Consider the following 20,314-nt stretch of genomic DNA (forward strand, 5'->3'; position numbering starts at 1 on the left):
GATTGGTGTAATTTACCCAAATAAAAACAAAGAAAGAGTTAATGCATTAACGCACCCTTCTTTTCTTGCCCGATGCTGAGCGCGGCAATCCCTCTGGTTAGAATCAAAAGAAGCAAAGTTTGGTGACCAAACTTTGGTCCTACCATAAAAGCCCATAAAAATCCAACTAGATCCGTCTGAACAAAAAAAAAAAAAAAAAAAAAAAAAAAAAAAAAAAAAAAATACCAACCTGAAAGCCAGCTCCTTTTATACTATAGTTGATTATTATGTCGAAAATAGGACACTATGCATTTGTTTAAGAAAAGAATATATTTGGATTTTGTAGATAAAGTTTTAAAGATAAAAATGATACAAATTGAAAATGTTGAAACCGTTTTAAAAAGTTTGGTCTTTTATTTACTTTTTTATATTTTAAAGATACAATGAATAACTATAAACCTGAAAAGAAAATAATAAATATTGTTGACGGTTGAGTCAATCCATTTTAATTCATTAAAAAAGTTGTTTATTCTTTTTTTTTTTATTCAGATATGCTACTTTAATTCTCTATTTTTACCGCATTTAATGCCATTTATTCATGGTATGCTATTAGATAATAAATTTAAGAAAATATATAAAGAAAATATATAATATAACAATTACAGAAATCTTCTGGTCCATATTTTTGTATCCTTCTTTCTATTACCGTAAATCTTATTTCATATCTTATATTGTTGAATAAAGTTACATCTCTCGTCCATTGACTATTTATACATTTGTAAGTTAAGTGTGTCTAGAAGTTATTTTATATATTGAACCCTAAATAATCAAATTGATTTTTATTTTGACCCTAATTTCAATGATTTGTGTTAGATAATGAATAACAAATGGGTACTTTAAGGGCATTATGTCTTTTTTACTTGCATACTCTTCTATCATCCATATCCATGAATTTTAATTTTTTTAATCAACGTAAAAGAAAACTAATGAATTCAGTCGCCAACAACATGTTGCCAATAAATTAAATCAAAGATAATATTGTTAACAACATGTTACCAATGAACTTTTATTGGTTGATGGGATTCAATGAAACAAAATCTTAATTTGTAAAGTAGGTAAAAGACTCCAGTTGTGCTTGATGTGGACGCTACAAAATCTTAAATATATATCACCTTTTTTCTACATGCAAAATAAATAAATAATAATAACCAGTGCATCAATCGTGTTTTATTCAATAAATCTCTCATTAATTTTCTAGATATAGAATTCAAAAAATACATGCACCAAGAAGAGAAGTCGTGATCTAGGTTTAATGAAACATAACAACACAAGATGATTAATCATTATTAACTTGGATTCATAAGATGGTAGATATCCTATTATTAGAATCAAAATTACAATTAGGTTTCCGATATATTTGTCACCTTGAGCTAGCTACGAACTCATTGCCATGAAAAGATGAAAAAAATACTAAACATTGTCTTCATCTTTTATGTTTCTTATTCATTTTTTATTCGTCAATGACATTTTCTAACAATCGAGCATATATAGCGTCTATCCTTGAACTCGTGTGCTACAACTTTTCTGTATAAATGATCTTTTGTATTCAACTTTCTTTGGGGTTGGTAGTGGCGAAATAGATTGTCATATATGATAATATGTTTGAATAGTGATAAAAAAGGAAGGAAGAATGAACATACCATATGTTTATTCTTTTTTTTATTTCAAAGTAATAAGAAATAACAAGAAGTTTTTAATTTCCAAATGTGGTATGTTTTGATTTTCACAGGTGTTAACGTTGACAAAAGTTGTCCACAATAGCGTCTCCAAAGTATATATCAACTACCATAATAAGTTTTAAACATCTTTTATTACATATATTATAAATAATATATTCATCTCCAAATCCTAAACCTTAAACCCGTATAAAATTCATATTGTCCACCATGCTACTTCTTATCATAAATAGTATATTTAATGTTATATGTTACGACATAACACATGATTGTCATTGTTAATGTTTCAAAAAACTTATATGATCATATACAAATCAATAAAGTTATATGGTCATACATATACATTACTTGCTATTAAAAACCAAAAATAAAAGAACAACACATATCTACAAGAGTAATAGTTTTTGCACCATATAAAAGGAAAAATCGGATTTGTGAAACCGATTACTTCCTTCATGCTATCATAAATTCATTGCTTCAAGTATGTTCGTGTAGGATATGTACGTGATGTTCTCTTCCAATGTCTTAATATATGAGGATACATACACTTTGTGGCCAATCAACCTCTCCATAATCATTGTATAATTCATTTTCATTTTATACAAATCGACTGAATCCTACTTAGGATTTTTTGAAACATTATTTTTCATTACGATAAGTTTATTGCTATAAACTATAACATTTCCGAAAGGGGTATTGAAATTTGATTCTACAAGCAACTTCAAGCAACTACCTTTTTCATTAGAATGTAATCAGAAAACAAATGAGTGAAGATGTGTGAAAAAGGAAAAGAGAAACTTGACATAAATTCCTTTAAACACATCCATGTGTTATTATTTAACGGAAAACCACTATAGCATTAGTGTGAGAGACCATAATAAAGCAAAACTAGCTATTTGGTACAAAAGTATACACAATAATTTTTTGTGGACTAATTCCGCATATCAAATATATAGTTAAGGGACTAAATATGCATTCTACCAATCTACAGAATAGAATTAGATTTTGTTAGGTGAAATAATAATGAACAAATAATAATGAACAAATAAACAATCCATTGGAACAAGGCGCATGGTAGTCACGCTACACTCTCATTTCCAGTCGGTCTATTCCTTTCATCCTTCGATTGTCAAGGCAAAGTAACGTCTGCAAGAGACCACTCTCCATCCTCCGATTTTCTCTCTTCAAAAACCCTAAAAGATTGTCGTAAAACCTTGATCGTATCACAAACCTTAAGAAACCCATTGCTTAGTTCCAATCAAGTAAAGTATCCCATCAATTCATGCAAAAACATTTATTATTTATGTACATTCTATCTGGGTTTTGGTGACCACTGCTCAAATTCGAAAACCCCAACTTTGTTGCGTAATTTTTGTTTTTGTTTTGAAGAATGTCGATTTTGGGTCGGAATCGGGCACAGACCTTATTCTACACTCCGCCGGCGATGAGAAGCCACAATCAGCAGCCGGAGTTCTGTCAAGAAGAGAAGCAAGTAAGCCCCCAAAAGGAAGACCAATCGGAGTCTTTTCTGAATAGTAACAGTAGCCATAATGTCGAGATGTCCAATTTGGATCGGTTCATGAAGATGAGTACTCCGATTGTCACTGCTCAGCATTTCCCCAAGGTATAAAAACAAAATTCAAACAAAAACCCCTAATTATTTTTCACCATTTCGTAACTGTTTATAATCTGGGCAATCGACAAAATGTGAAATTTCCGACGTCGAACTACTTCTTGATTTTTAAATTCGAATTCGTGTTAAATACTACTCCAAAATTGAATAATTTATTCTATTCATGTTCAAATTGGGTAGTTGATGAAATCGTGAAATTTAGAATTATTTTATTGGAACTGATTCGAATTTTTGTTTTACTTTCTTGCTTGTTTTATACTCAATTTCATTAGGTTAAAACAATTCTAAAGCTTTGATTAACTATTAATTATCGATTACTCATATGTCTCTTTCGTTAATGATTTTTCTGTCAATCAAAAATCTGTTGTCAAATCTTGATTAGACTTTGCTTATGAACTCGATTCCTGAAATGTTCATTTACATTTCCAAAAAAAAAAAAAAAAACGTTACATTCATATCAAATCATCAACCATATCATAATTAAGAGATCATTTCATCTTCCAAATCATCAAATCTATCAAAAAATCGATCATAATTTTTTCTTTTCTCTGTAGACTAGCATGAAGGGATGGAGAAACGAAGAACATCACCAACCATACTTCATTCTTGATGATCTTTGGGAAACCTACACAGAATGGAGTGCATATGGAGCTGGTGTTCCCCTTGTATTAAATGAAAAAGACTATGTTGTTCAATACTACACCCCTTATATATCCGCCATTCAACTATACATAGACCCATCTCCACCTTTCACAAACTCAAGGTAAACCTCATTTATTTACAACTTTGCCACTCCCACATTATTTCTATTGTTGCATGTAATTAATCGGTTTTTCCAACGTGTACTTTACTAGGGTTTCATGATATAAATGGTATAAAAAAACGTGTCATTTCTTATAATTAATGTACGCGCAATTTATTTATTTATTTATTTTTTGTTACAGGAGGGCAGGTGAGCAAAGTGATTCTGGTAGTAGTGATGGGAGCTATGAAGGAGGGGCACCTGAAAATAATCCTGATTCTGTTGCACAAAGTTTTAATAAACTTATGCTTGATGAACATGAATTTAGAAGCCCACATGGGCTTCTTGCTTATGAATTTTATGAGAAGATCTTACCTTTTCATCGTAGGCCTTTGGTTGACAAGGCAAGTCGAATTACAAATTATGAAATTACCAAATTACCCCTGTCGAATATGGTTAAAAAAAAGAGTTTAATTGTTGTAAATGTTAACAGGTATCGGATCTTGCAAAAATGTTTCCTGCGATAAGATCTTACCGCAGCTGTGATCTGACTCCATCGAGTTGGTTTTCTGTTGCATGGTAATATATAAATATATAAATATATGATAAATAATAATCTTTAATATTTTTTTTATAAATTTTTACAGTTTTTTTTTTTTTGTTATGAACTCGATAATTTTGTTTTATTTAGGTATCCGATATATAGAATACCGCACGGGCCATCTCTTCATGAAGTTGAGAGTTGTTTCTTGACCTATCATTCTCTCTCATCTCCGGTAAAAGGTATATTTTTCTTATTTCCTTTTTTTTTCTATTAAAACATCGTAATAGAAAGTAAATTATGGTTTTAAATTTTTAATGTTTTATCATAGAGTTAATCACAAAAATGACCAAAAGAGTAAAGGGTAAAACACCAAATGACCACCTTTTCGATATTCATCACAAAATTACCACCTATTTCATGAAAAAAAAGTTGCGGATTTGCGAGATTGCTTTTTCTAACATCATATTTTTGAATTTTGTTTTTTGGAAATTGACATGATTTTTCGTTAAGTTGATGTCATTTTGCGAAATAGTTAAAAAAATGGAAGCATAAAAACATTGGTTTGGAGATTTTTTTTTTTGAGGGGACATTTTTTTTAGATTTTCACATTGGTCGATAAGCTCCCAATGTAAACCATATGGTATAATTAGATTTTCGCAACACTTTTTTTTAGATTTTCACAATCGTTAAGTTCCCATGAAAAGTTAATGATGATGTTTCCGTATCTTTTTATAAAAATGATCACAAAAACCTTAAAAACTCTTAAAAAATATCTCTTTTTTTAGATTTTCACAATCGTCGTCATTTGGTTTTGGGTGTTATTTCTTAACCTCAATTGGTTATATTTCTAGATTATCCAACTCTTTATTATATATATGGTAACATAACATATTCACATGTACATAGATGTTCATGTTAAAACTTATCTTTTTGGAAATTTATTTTAGGTATGGATGGAGATAATTCAAATGATGGGGGACATGGACATGGACAACTTTCATTGCCAATTTTTGGATTTTCTGTTTACAAGTTCAGGAGTTGTGACTGGATTCCAAATGTTCATGGAGTTGAAAAAGTCAACTCTCTCATACATTCAACAGACAATTGGCTTCGCATGTTGGGTGTATTCCACCCTGATTTCATGCATTTTAAAACCCGTGCTTTTTTACAGTGACAGCTGGCGGCTGGGTAAACTAGGTGTTAAAAGTTAAAAACAAAACAGATAGATGTTCACATCAGGTAAAAACCTGACTTTTTTTTTTTTTAGGTTTTTAAAAGGTTAGACTTTAGAGTCCAGTTTTTGGGCTTTTGGATGATACATACATAATCCCATATAACTTGGTGGTTTTGTTGAAGGTATATGACTTTTTTTTGGGGGGGGATTTGAGAGCAGTAGTGATGTAGTTACTTGTACTTTGTGCATTAAAAATTGTAAATTGCTCTCTAGAATGATTTGAGACTTTTTGTAGGATGTTTTTATCTTATGGTTTTTAGCTAATTGCTGAAATGCTATCCTTGTTACATCATGTTTTTGTTTTTGGATGTCATCTTAAAAATCGTGTCTCATTTGGTGCTTTTATGTGGACACTATGATTTACCTTTTTTAAATCGCTATCTATCTTTTGTATGTGTTATGTCTATGTGTATGATTTTTGAAATAAGTTACAACACCCGTTTTTCTAGACCAAAAAAAAAAATGGTTTTATTGGGTTTTTCTGAAGAATCTAAAGAATAATTGTATTCTTTATCTAACCTTTTTTCATTTAAGAAGAAACTAAAGAAAAACAAAAAAGGAACGGGTGAATCCATAAATAACAAAGCATTGTTATCATGATAATATCTTGTTGATTTCATTAAGAAGCTGAAGACGAAGAAGAAATATTGAAGGAAGCATGTAATTTGGAGTTGAAAATTGCTTTATTGGAAAATAAACTAAACATTTACATGATGAAAAAGGATGAGAGATCTTTTGGTGTTAGAAAAGGATTTGGAGTTAATCAAAGGGAAGTTGTTAACTCACAAAGATGTACCAATTGTGTTGTTTGTTATGTATGTAATTAAGCTAATTTATTAATAGTCAGTAATATTAATATTTTGGTTATTGATCCATGGGACTTAATATCATTATTTGTAATATTGTAACAAAAAATTTGATTATTGACAGTTTGTAATGTTGTTTAATGGAAATATATGAGATTTCTTTAACGGATATCTGCATCAAAAGTTGTAATGAACAATACAAACGTTTCCCACTTCCATGGCATATGCATCAAAAGTTATTCAAAACATAAATATAAAACATATACAAAAGTTGTATATGTTACCTAGATGTATCATATGGACTTGTACAAAAGTTGTAGTTACCTAGATGTATCAAAAGTTATGCATAAACATATACAAAATACTATTGGTTTGTCTTGACAATGATTCCTACACAATTCTTATAAGTTCACTAGCTTTTGTTGAGTGCTTTCACTTCCATCCTTTAGTACAACTTTCTTACTTATCCCAATCATGGTGATAGATTAAAAAAAAGAAAAAAAAAATCTTAATCTTCTTTAAAACTTAAGGCATATCCACAACGTGTTCCACTTCATGTACATGTTGAGTAGGATTGGGAAGCTCCACCACATAAACTTCAACATCACGCCACAATTCAGTTCAACCTGAACTTTCTCCACATACACATGACATATTTTAAGAAACCCCTTAAAATCATTATCCTCATCAAATAGATTCGAGTTGACATGTTCATCAAATAGAGTCTAGTCTATATCCTCATCAAATAAAAACGCCTTATAATCCACATGAACTTTAACATTACGTCCCACTTCAGGTTGCTCTTCATGATCACATGACAGATTTTCAGATAGATTTGAGTAGACATCCTAATCAAAGTTCTAATCTTCATTATCTTCGTTTTCATCTTTTAACTATTCCTCCTCAATCTAGTCAAATAGTGGTTTGTTGTAGTGATCACTATGAACACTAATTCTACCATCATTAGCATGTGTAGATTTAAGAAACGTCTTATAATCACCATCAGTTTTTAAAATCTTCAACCCATCTACCAAAGATTCTTGGTAAAAGCGTAAATAAACATCATTTCATCTCATTTAATCGGCTTTTCAAGAAACGGGATAAAATTTGTATATCATATAGAACTAAAATCCACATCTCTCACCGAAGCTTTAACGGGGTAGAAGTACACTAGATGCTTAGATTTGAACACCAACACAGAGTTTAATGATAAATTCGCAGTCCTAAGTAGTTTTCATAAGAAAAAAGGTAAGTATAAGAGAAATTGTTTCTTATCCACGCCACTTCCACTTAAATACCACATATTTTTTGCCAGTGAGCAAGATAACAATATAACCTGCAATACTTGGTCAAAATTATAGGTTTTGAACAACAGTAAAAAATTTAATGGTCAATGATACACAAAAATAAAACATTAACTAAATATATACATATGGCATGATTTGTTGTCCTATCAAGTCATTTGTTTAGAAATAGCTTTACTTTCAGTGAATTATTTCATCAATATTTGGTTTAATATATAAACATTAAACCATTTTTAGGTCTATTAACTAAAGCTTTATCTCTTTCGAAAAAAACTAAAACTTTATAAAGATAAATTTGCAAATGCTTTTGGATGATTATTGTACCTTTTTTTACTTTTAATTATTATATATAATAAAAAAACAACCCCTTATGAATAGTATAGTTTGTGTTTTCATAACAAGGGCACAAAAGTTTCTTATTTTACATTTTGATCACAAATCTATTTTCTTATTTCATACTTCGGTCACAAAAGTTTCTTATGTTGGCAGATTTGGTCCCTAGATTTTCATATATTAGCATTTCCTCTTCCTTATTTTGTAGAATGACACTTTACACTCCTTACTTTGTAGAATGGCACTTTCCATCCCCTTTACATTGTAAAATGTCACTTTTACCCCCATAAATTTGAACAATGACAATTTCCACCCACTTCAACTTCTGTATATCGACATGTTTGCACTGGCATGTCCTGCTTTATCTACCCATCTGAGTCATCACGTAGAGGTGACGTCCGAAGAGCGGGACAGATATACCTGGCCAAGGTGCCAATGTCAAGTGGTTATCCAAAGTGTTGGAATATTCTCTACCTATGGTATCTAACTAGTCTTTTTTTTGCAAGTAAGAATACATTGACCGATGGAGGAGAACTTAAATGAAAGGGCCTATTTTCCCTAAACTTTCATATATCAGCAAGTTACCCTCCCCCCCTCCCCGGGAAACTGTACACACAAAACGATAAAATGATGAATAGTATGAATATTATAGTTTGTGTTTTATAATATAGCCACAAAAGTTTCTTATTTTACACTTTGGCCACAAATCTATTTTCTTATTTCATACTTTGGCCATAAAAGTTTCTTCTATTGACATATTTGGTCCGTAGACTTTCGTACATTGGCATTTCCTCCCCTTTATTTTGCATAATGGCGCTTTACACTCTTTACTTTGTACAATGGCACTTTGCACTCCTTTACTTTGTAAAATGTCACTTTTACCCCTCAAACTTGGACAACGACAATTTCCACTCCTTCAACTTTTGTATATTGCCATGTTTGCAGGTTTTGTCCATTGACTTTTGTATGTCAGCAAGTTTGGTGCCCCTGGAAACCATGCACACAAAACAATAAAATGATTAATAATAGTATTTTTCTTTTGTGTGACTAAGATGTATTAAGTAAAACATTGTCTGTGAACCCCTTGAAGCGGAGAGGGGGGCAACTTCTAGCTAAAATATAGGGACCACACCCCCCTCTCTATCTCTCTTTCTCATCCTATTGTCTTCCTCATTCCGAATCAAAGTTCTTCCTAGAAATTAAAACACACGCACACAACACTTGAAAGGAACCTACATACATACCTGCAACTCAAAATATACACACAAAAAACAGACTAGAAATTTTAAACCACAACAATTACAACAAATCAACAAACCAATACCAAAATTATTCAAAAACATTACTGTGTTGCTTGATAATTTTGGTTGTGCTTTCAGCATTGTGTGTATCTGGGTCAACTCTTTATTGGAAGCTCAAAACGGTTTTTTGGGTTTGCACTTTAACACATACAAACACCTTTCTCCTCTTGCAAACACCAAAATCACAAGTCGTTTTAACAACAACAACAACAACAACATAATCTTTTGTGTCTTCTTCGCATACCTCAGTCTCACCTTGATCTTGAGATATGGAAGCGGTGTTATAAACAATATACAAGTAGAGATCATCGTACAACAACCAAGAACAATCAGACGTAATAGAAACGTTAGCCTCTTTCATCTTATCATCATCAACAGTTCTTGTAACGCCCAGATTTTTCACACCAGGTATACCCCAAAATACATTCCATAATTATAAAAAATTTATACACTGGCACACTGGAGCACAAGAATCTATCACACGGATCGTGCTGAAAGCAAGCACAGGATCGAGCCAGGCGTTATTATCTTTAACCTGCAAAACATTTACAAACAGACAACGTAAGCCTCGCGGCTTAGTAAATAACAACTACAATAACATAAACACATAATCCAAATAACAAATAATCCATCAGGCAGATATATTCACAATATCTCCTTACTGATCTAACAGAAACCTTTTTGCATAATAGTCCCATGCTTAGTAAAGCACTAAGCCCAACCCTGTCATAATTGATGTTATCTCCAATCCGAGATAAATATAATCCAATATATCAATATTTCATTATAACCAATTTAACTAATCAAGTACCTTATCTCCAATCTGAGATAATATATTCAAATAATTTTACCATCCTGAGGTACCATATAATGCCATAATAATCATTAATACACATATACCAAAATGTGCATGTACCAACAACAACGGATGTTAGAGTAGTGTTACTCACATGATCACTTGGTTGACACACTACTTCGGTCCTTGACCTATACAGCTTTCCTGTCCGTCACAAATGGGTACCTAACCAACAATTTCCAAGCTCCTTAAAACCTGTTATAATTTACCCTTAACTACACCCCGTGACTATTTGTCACCAAGCTCATTAAATACAATAATATATCAATACTAGGCTTAACCCCATAAGCCAATAATCAAATCTACCATATCGGGACATTTCAGTAGTGTAACATCCGGATTTTCAGGTATGATAAAACAAGTATTATTTTCTAAATTATGAGGAGTGACTCGACGAGTTGGCGCCTTAACTCGTCGAGTAGGATCGCGACTTGGTGACGTGGAAAATGAATGGACTCGACGATTCGGCGAGCTAACTCGTCGAGTCAGCGCTGTTGGCAGAAACCCTAATTCTTTCGGGCTTGGGCCTATTTAAAGGCACTTATAGCCTCCTTGGCCCTTCCCACCAGTGTCTTCGTCCCTTGAGAGAAACCCTAGAGTTATTTGTGAGCTAGAGAGGAAAGAGGCTAATTGGAGGTCATTTCTTTGAAGAAGAAGGTCAAAAGTGTTGCAAGTATCTCAGAGGAGAGTTAGGGCTTGTAACACCATTTGGATGGGGTTTTGGGTGCATCCAAACCCTTTTTCGTGTTATTTTGTAGATCTGGACCTTGTGAGGTCCAGAGAACCAGAAAGTAGGTAGCTTTGAGTGAGTAACTTTGGAACCTTGAAGCTATGAAGCTTCAATGGAGTCATAATGGTGTATAGAGCAAAATACACCTTGCATGAACCTCAAGTTTGTACCTTTACGTGATTTTTGGGTGTTAGAATGTCAGATCTATAAGTTAGAGAAGCAGATCTTGCCTCAGAAGGTCAAATGAGTATTGCCATAGAGGAAACGCGCCGAGTCCATAAGAGAACTCGACGAGTCGAATCGGGTTGCCCCGCGATTCTTGACCAGTGGTAACCTATCGAGTTGGGAGGTTAACTCGACGAGCCGAGTGAGGCCTTAGAAGGATTCAGAGGATGCGCATGAACTCGCCGAGTCACACGAGTGCACTCGGCGAGTCTGGTCAAAATTGGACCGTTGACTGGAGTTGACTTCAGTTGACCTTAGGGTATGGTCAAACTGATTTAAGAGGGGTCAGGGAGGGGTAGAATGGTCTTCTACCCATTCTCTAGAGAAAAGGGCGTAAAGAGAATATTGATTAGAATTATTATCAATGTGCTAGGCGGAGGCTAGATCGAGGATATCGAACACGAGAGTTTACTAGACATCTTACGAGGTGAGTCTTCTCACTATATATTACCTAGAGTGGTATTTATGTGCAAACCGGAGGGTCTTATGTGTTATGTGTATGTTTAAGTTTATGTGCATTGTGATATATGTATGTTATGTGTTATATAGACCGGACCGGAGGGTCCAACGAATTACGAGGCCAAAGGGTCCTCAAGTAGACCGGACCGGAGGGTCCAACGAGCTACGGGACTGGAGGGTCCCGCTGAGACACATTGACCGGAGGGTCATAACGAGTTATAGCATCGAGTGGCTTGTGTGCTGTATGTGGTATTTTGGGGAACTCACTAAGCATTTATGCTTACCGTGTTATGTGATATGTGTTTCAGGTACTAGCGAGGATCGCGGGAAGGCGCCGACATGATCTGTACACACTGATAGAGTATTATGTATTTGAGATTCTGGGATATGTTTTACTGAGATAACATTTAATACATTTGAGCTTGGGGTTTCTTTATGAGATATGTTATGTTGAAAAATGAAAAATTGTTTTGAAAAATTTATGTCGTTACAAGTTAGTATCAGAGCCTTGGTTTGAGGGATTCGGAGGCACCTTTGGGCGTATCTGAACTCAAACTGAGGATTTGAGAAAAAAATTCATAAAATAAACAATTTTTTTCTTAAAAGAGTAAAAGATTTTGAGACAAGCAGAACGGAACAGTGTGTATGATCAGCCAGCGCCCGAATGGTGATTTCCCAAAATACCCTTACATTATGTGCTATGAGATATTATGTGATATGCTATGCATGCTAGAGTAGGCTAGATAATCATATCTAGGACTAGAGTGGCCTAATTTATGATGCCTTAGCCTAGGAGATTACTGCTGCTATGAGATACTTCGAGAGTGAGTAGGTAGCAGCGAGGAGCTTATGAGTGGTCTACTGGAGGATAGCCTGAGTTTAGTGAGATATAGAGTACTTGTGATCTGGGATCCTAGGAGGAGGACTTGGGGTGAATACCGATGCGTTGTGGAAGGTAGTATAGGGCCCGTACTACTAGAAACATCGGATTGGTGAGCAGTCCAAGTAAGAATCCTTAGGGTACTAAAGAACAAGTAGGGTTGAGTATCGAGTGCGAGTATACTCGAGCGAGTCTCTGATTCCTTTTGTGTTGTGTTTCAGAGACATCATGGTTGGGACGCGCCACAACCCAGGAGGCAGTGGTACCAGTGGTACCAGTGATGAGGAGATCCGTAGGTTGATTCACGAGGAAGTGGCCGCAGCCATTCGAGCTGAGATTCCTGAGATGTTTAGGTCTATCAAGACCACATTGATTGAGACATTTGACGAGCGGTATGCCTCTATTACCAAGGTTGTTGTTGCTGCAGCCACCGCAGCCGTCGCCGCTGCTAGGCCACAGGGGGGTAACTCGTTGCTGTACCGAGAGTTCAACAACACGAAGCCACCAGAGTTTGATGGGACCCAGGATCCGATAGTCGCGATGAGATGGATCTCTGACATTGAGGGATGCTTCTACACGTGTTCTTGTCTGGAGCATCTAAGAGTACGGTTCGCGCTGAACCAGCTTCGCTTGGGAGCGAAGGATTGGTGGAAGTTTGTGACGGTTGATTTCACTCCAGCAGAGATTACAGCGGTGACCTGGGAGAGGTTCACCACCATGTTCCGAGATGAGTATGTTCCCCCGCTGGAGAGGGAACGTCTAGCCCAGGAGTTCTTGTCCCTCAAGCAGGGAACAGAGTCCGTGACTGTGATTACACGGATGTTTCATGAGTTCTCATTGTTTTGCCCTGAACATGTGTCTACCGAGAAGGCACGTATGAGTCGATATCTGAGCATACCGTGGAGAGACATTCGGGAGTTCGTGGCAAACTCGACATACCAGACATTTTCCGAGCCCCAGGCAAATACCCGGAAGAGGGAGATTGAGCTAGAGACTCAGGCCAGGGAGGAGGTCGAGTCTCAGAGGAGGGACAGGTGGCCGGCACAGTCTCAGCCGGTAGCCAAGCGGGCAAAGCCCGCTGATTCGAGATCTGGAGGTCCGAAGGGCCGCACTTGCGGTAAGTGCGGAAAGAGCCATGAGGGAGTGTGCAGAGCAGGGGTGTGCTACAAGTGTGGCAAGGAGGGGCATTTCGCGAGGGATTGCCCCAAGGGGTTTGCAGTGTGCTTCCACTGCAACCAGACTGGCCATCGGAAGGCCGAGCGCCCACAGCTACTTCAGGGATCTGCACCCGCTGCGACTAGAGCCACTGAGGCCCGACCAGTGAAGGCCGAGGCACCGAAGGCTCGCGGGAGAGCCTTTCAGTTGACAGTGGAGGAGGTCCGCGCAACGCCCGATGTCGTGGCTGGTATGTATTCTTTCATTTACGTATACTGAGTATGAGATATTGTGCTTATATTGTGATATGCATAGGTACTTTTCTTGTGAGTTCTGTACTTGCTTTGGTGTTGTTTGACTCGGGTGCGAGTCGATCTTTCGTGTCATTAGCGTTTAGTCAGCACATCAGTATCCGACGAGAGGCATTGAGTCGACCTCTATGAGTTTCTATAGCTGACGAGCGAGCGGTTTATGCTACCGATGTGATTCGAGAATGTTTACTCGAGATTTTCGGTGTTGAGTTCCCGATAGATTTGGTACCGATTGCGATGGGGGATGTCTGTGTCATCGTGGGCATGGACTGGTTGAGCCGATTTGGAGTTGTTATCGACTGCGAGCGTTAGTTGGTGACCATACGAGACCCTAGTGGGGGAGTACTTACGGTGTATGGCGAGGGTACCCGATCTGGGTCAACATTTTGCTCGGCTGCCAGAGCGAGACAGAGTCTACAGCAGGGATGTAGAGGGTTTGTAGCCTATGTGATGGATACACGAGTTGTCGCTGAGAGGCCGAGTTCTGTCGATGAGGTTCTGATAGTGCGTGAGTTCCCGGATGTTTTCCCCGAGGAGTTGCCGGGTGTGCCTCCGGAGAGGCAGGTGGAGTTCCATATTGATTTGGTTCCGGGAACGATGCCTATTGCCAACGCACCCTACCGCCTTGTGCCACCAGAGATGCAGGAGTTATCCTCACAGCTTCAGGAGCTGTTGGGGAAGGGATTCATCCGACTGAGTAGCTCGCCGTGGGGAGCGCCGATCCTTTTCATCAAAAAAAGGATGGTTCACACCGGATGTGCATCGATTACCGGGAGTTGAACAAGTTGACGATCAAGAACCGTTATCCACTACCGAGGATCGACGATCTGTTCGATCAGTTGCAGGGAGCGTCTTGGTTTTCCAAGATAGACTTAAGGTCTGGATATAACCAGATGAGGGTGTGTGATGAGGATATCCAGAAGACGGCGTTCAGGACTCGTTATGGGCATTACGAGTTCATGGTGATGCCTTTTGGACTCACCAATGCACCAGCGTCGTTCATGGACCTCATGAACCGAGTGTGCAGGCCGATGTTGGATCGATCAGTGATTGTGTTCATCGACGACATTCTAGTGTATTCGAGGTCCAGAGAGCAGCATGAGGAGCACCTGAGGGAGATCCTTGGAGTATTGAGATCGGAGAGGCTTTATGCCAAGTTCTCCAAGTGTGATTTCTGGTTATGAGAGGTCCAGTTCTTGGGACATCTCGTTAATCAGAATGGGATATTGGTCGATCCGGCCAAGATTGAGGCTGTGATGAGTTGGGAGGTGCCGAGATCCCCCACCGAGACCAGGAGTTTTCTGGGATTGGCTGGTTATTATCGGAGATTTATTCGGGATTTCTCCAAGATTGTCGTTCCCCTCACCAGATTGACCCGGAAGGGCGTTGCTTTCTCTTGGGGTCCAGAGCAGCAGACCTCGTGTGAGACCCTTCGCCAGAGATTATATGAAGCCCCGGTGTTAGCCCTTCTGGAGGGAATGGAGGATGTCGTGGTGTATTGTGATGTGTCTATATCGGGGTTGGGTGCGGTGCTTATGCAGAGGGGGCACGTGATAGCATACGCATCGAGGCAGTTGATGCCTCATGAGACAAGGTATCCCACCCACGATTTGGAGTTGGGGGCAGTGGTGTTCGCCCTCAAGATATGGCGCCATTATTTGTATGGGGTTCGATGTACCATATACACGGACCACAAGAGTTTGAAGTATCTGATGGATCAGCGCAACCTGAATATGCGCCAGAGGAGATGGTTGGATGTGGTAAAAGATTATGACTGTAAGATCATGTACCACCCGGGCAAGGCTAACGTGGTAGCCGATGCTCTGAGCCGCACGACGGAGAGCGCCCCGATTCGAGACATATGCATGAGGATAACGGTGATGACTCCGGTATTGGATACCATTCGAGATGCCCAGGCAGAGGCTGTGAGACCGGAGAACCACAAGAGGGAGCGGGTGATTGGACATGTATCCGAGTTTGTGACGGATAGCCGAGGGCTTATGACCTTTCGTGGTCGGATTTGGGTGTCGTATACGGGCGGGGCATGTAGTACTCTGATGGAGGAGGCGCATAGATCGAGATTCTCGATCCATCCCAGGGCCACTAAGATGTATTTGGACCTGAAGAGAGACTACCGGTGGCCCTGTATGAAGAGGGATGTTGCATGGGTAGTAGAGAGGTGCTTGACCTGTCGCCAGGTTAAGGCCGAGCACCAGCGTCCGCATGGAAAATTGCAGCCGTTAGAGGTTCCCCAGTGGAAGTGGGAACAGATTTCTATGGATTTTATCACTAAATTGCCGAGGACCGCGAGAGGTGTTGATGCAATTTGGGTGATTGTGGACCGGCTGACGAAGAGCGCTCACTTCCTGGCTATCAGTGAGAGCTCTTCTGCGGAGAGACTGGCAGATACATATGTGAGAGAGGTGGTTTCGCGGCATGGAGTGCCAATCTTGATTATGTCAGACCGAGATGTACGTTTCACTTCCAGGTTCTGGAGGAAGTTCCATGAGGAGTTAGGTACGAGATTGCACTTCAGTACGGCTTACCACCCACAGACGGATGGGCAGAGTGAGCGGACGATTCAGACGCTCGGGGACATGCTTCGAGCATGTGTCATGGACTTCGGTGGAAGTTGGGACACATACCTACCCTTGGTTGAGTTTTCTTACAACAACAACCATCACTCGAGCATTGGTATGCCTCCCTTTGAGCTCCTATATGGGAGGAGCTGTCGCACTCCTATCTGTTGGGGTGAGGTGGGGCAGAGAGTTATGGACAACACTGAGATAGTGCTGAAGACGACCGAGCAGATTCAGCAGGTCAGACAGAGGCTACTGACAGTGTAGAGTCGTTAGAAGAGTTACGCGGATAGACGACGATCTGAACTTGAGTTCCAGGTCGGAGATTTTGTACTCCTGAAAGTTTCCCCATGGAAAGGGGTGATCCGGTTCAGAAAGCGGGGCAAGTTGGGGCCTCGATATATCGGTCCGTTCAGAGTGACCGCCAGGGTGCGTAAGGTACCATACCAGTTGGAGCTACCTGCGGAGTTGATTCAGATTCATAACACCTTCCATGTGTCCCAGTTGTGGAAGTGTGTGGCTGATGAGACGGCAGTGGTGCCATTAGAGGAAATTCAGGTGGATGCGAGCCTGAATTTCATCGAGAGGCCGATCGCGGTCTTGGATCGAAAGGTGAAAGTTCTGAGGAACAAGGAAGTGCCCCTGGTTCAGGTCCAGTGGCAGCATCAGAGAGGGTCCGATTTGACTTGGGAGCCGGAGCCAGAGATGCGGGAGCAACATCCAGAGTTATTTGCGGAGCATGACTTCGAGGGCGAAGTCTGATTCTAGTGGGGGAAAATTGTAACATCCGGATTTTCAGGTATGATAAAACGAGTATTATTTTCTAAGTTATGAGGAGTGACTCGACGAGTTGGCGCCTTAACTCGTCGAGTAGGATCGCGACTTGGTGACGTGGAAAATGAATGGACTCGACGAGTCGGCGAGCTGACTCGCCGAGTTAGTGCTGTTGGCAGAAACCCTAATTCTTTCGGGCTTGGGCCTATTTAAAGGCACTTATAGCCTCCTTGGCCCTTCCCAACAGTGTCTTCGTCCCTTGAGAGAAATCCTAGAGTTATTTGTGAGCTAGAGAGGAAAGAGGCTAATTGGAGGTCATTTCTTTGAAGAAGAAGGTCAAGAGTGTTGCAAGGATCTCAGAGGAGAGTTGGTGGATCAGCTTCATCTTCATTCAAGCTTCAGATCTGGTACAAGCTCTTGTCTCCCCGGTGTTTGAATAGATTTCCTTTGGTTGTTGAGTTAGGGCTTGTAACACCATTTGGATGGGGTTTTGGGTGCATCCAAACCCTTTTTCGAGTTATTTTGTAGATCAAGGTCCAGAGAACCAGAAAGTAGGTAACTTTGAGTGAATAACTTTGGAACCTTGAAGCTATGAAGCTTCAATGGAGTCATAATGGTTTACTGAGATAACATTTAATACATTTGAGCTTGGGATTTCTTTATGAGATATGTTATGTTGAAAAATGTAAAATTGTTTTGAAAAATTTACGTCGTTACAAGTAGATTAGGGTTTATAACCCTGACAGTTCCAACTAACTATCTTACCGTGAGATTTACTTACAAATCTCACCAACAGGTCTGTAACAGCACCATATCACGGATACAAGTATATGTACATAACATATACTCAAATCTGTCTAATCCCAACAATAATGATGTATAAAACAATTACATAATAACGGGGTAAATTATACCTCCACGAGCCTCGTATCTCCCGTATATGAACATAAATCACCTTATACGATCTCCCGCAACCGAATCCCGGCGGCACTTCGCTTACGTGTACCAGAACCTTCCAAATGACACTAAAAATACTCGTTTTTATAGTCTGCAAGCTCTCACGTCGTGAGCATTATAAGCTCACGTCATGAGCAGTGTCCAGACATGGTCCTGCCACGCGTCGCACTCTCCCGCGACGTGTCTCATCGATTCATTGCATCTCATGTCATGAGAATCACTTGCTCACGCCGTGAGAGTCAAATTTCATGTCATGAAAATCATGATTCATGTCGTGGTGGTCAAAGGTTGAACTTTGACTTGACTTCCGTTGACTTTCTCATAATAGCATCCTACTTTCATCTCAACTTCAAATAGCCATAACTTTCTCATACGGACTCCGTTTTCAGCAAACTTTATATCTGCGGAATCTTCATCACACGAAATACAATATTCTTCAATAATATTTTAATAATTAACATTTCTAAAAATTAACCCTTTCTAGGGTTTATCTCACCTACCCCTTTCATAATATGTATATTTCATAAAATAACACCTGTTACGAAAAACCGGGTGTCACAGTTTTAGAACAAAAGGGATTTGAATGAGACTTACCTATCTGAAACAATTTCGTTTCCTGAAAGATTTCGTCGGGACCTAGTTCACGCTCCAGTCCGAAATCGAAATTCTCAAGGAGGACACCGGAGCTTGTGCAGTGAGGTCCGACCGCCTAGAGGAGAGTCTGGTTAAGTGACAGAGGAGTCCAGTCGGAGAAGATTGAACACGACGTCGAGGATCATTTGATGACATTTGTTCTACCAGCAAATCGTGCGAAAACACATCGAATTTCTTATCAAATTACTAGTAAAACATATCGAATTTCTATCCGATTTGTTTGCTCTGGATGAACGAATCAGAAGAAGAAGCGTTAGGTTGGAATTCTCAAGTCTAGGGCTAAAGGTAATGTTGATGATCTAAATTAGGGATTTGAGAGAGAGAGAGAGAGAGAGAGAGAGAGAGAGAGAGAGAGAGAGAGAGAGAGAGAGAGAGAGAGAGAAGTGGGCCCTTTGTTATTTTTTTTCATTATTAAAATAAATAAATTAGTATTAGATTTAAAAAGAAATGGTAGAAAAATGGAAAATAAATACCACAATGGTATTACAGTCATTTCATTATTCAAATGGACAAAAAAACGCAACGAAACTAGCTCAAAAGAATCATTATTGCAATTTTGTTTAAAAAGAAAATATAATATAACTAATGTAATAAATCAAAAATTCTTGTCGTATTTTAGTTAAGTTCGTGATGCCTTAATAAAATTACTGTTCTAAAGAAATAAAAAATAGATTACTATTTTTGATATGGATCTATAAACAGTAAAGTAACAAACATCTATTAAAAGATTAATACAAAATTCACGCTGGTTGAATATACAAAATGTTAATTGTAGACTACCTTTAATATTATTAGAAAATGGTAAAGGAATCTATCGAAGCTCTCGTAGCTCAGTTGGTTAGAGCACCCGTTTAGTAAGCGGGAGGTCTTGAGTTCGACTCTCAACGAGAGCATTTTGTTTTAATTTTCTTCCAGAATTTCGGATTTAGACCCATTTCTTAGGGGTACATCTTAATACCAGCTCGGAATTCATTTAGAAATGCATGTTAAATTTTCATTTATATTATCCTGCAATTCATTTAGAAATGCATTTTAAATTTTTATTATTACATAAGATTATTTGAAAAAATAAACAAACATAAAGATCTAATAATTTAGAAAATTTAAATTTATAAGAAAAAA

The 20,314-nt window shown here is 38.2% G+C and overlaps 1 protein-coding gene and 1 non-coding gene across 2 annotated transcripts; both read left to right on the top strand.

The window, feature by feature from the left end:
• The first annotated feature begins 2,777 nt into the window (after positions 1-2,777).
• Positions 2,778-6,132, top strand: LOC145149170 (uncharacterized). The gene is made up of 7 exons (XM_079075197.1): positions 2,778-2,977; positions 3,105-3,339; positions 3,903-4,111; positions 4,293-4,494; positions 4,584-4,669; positions 4,782-4,873; positions 5,582-6,132. The coding sequence occupies exons 2-7, from the start codon at positions 3,106-3,108 to the stop codon at positions 5,806-5,808; spliced, it is 1,050 nt and encodes a 349-aa protein (XP_078931323.1). The 5' UTR covers positions 2,778-2,977; position 3,105; the 3' UTR covers positions 5,809-6,132.
• A 13,879-nt stretch (positions 6,133-20,011) lies between these two features.
• Positions 20,012-20,085, top strand: TRNAT-AGU (transfer RNA threonine (anticodon AGU)). The gene has a single exon. It is a non-coding gene; the product is annotated as a tRNA-Thr (tRNA).
• The last annotated feature ends 229 nt before the right edge of the window (positions 20,086-20,314 follow it).

This window comes from Lactuca virosa, chromosome 1 (genome assembly GCF_052849685.1).
Source record: "Lactuca virosa cultivar CGN04683 chromosome 1, Lactuca_virosa_CGN04683_v6, whole genome shotgun sequence".
Taxonomy (NCBI): Eukaryota; Viridiplantae; Streptophyta; class Magnoliopsida; order Asterales; family Asteraceae; genus Lactuca; species Lactuca virosa.

Bases quoted from the DNA above. Each gene is read 5' to 3' on its own strand.
- LOC145149170 (XM_079075197.1), top strand. From the start codon at position 3,106: ATGTCGATTTTGGGTCGGAATCGGGCACAGACCTTATTCTACACTCCG. The intron at 4,112-4,292 runs GTAAACCTCATT...TTTTTGTTACAG, and splicing joins CCACCTTTCACAAACTCAAG to GAGGGCAGGTGAGCAAAGTG. The intron at 4,670-4,781 runs GTAATATATAAA...TGTTTTATTTAG, and splicing joins AGTTGGTTTTCTGTTGCATG to GTATCCGATATATAGAATAC.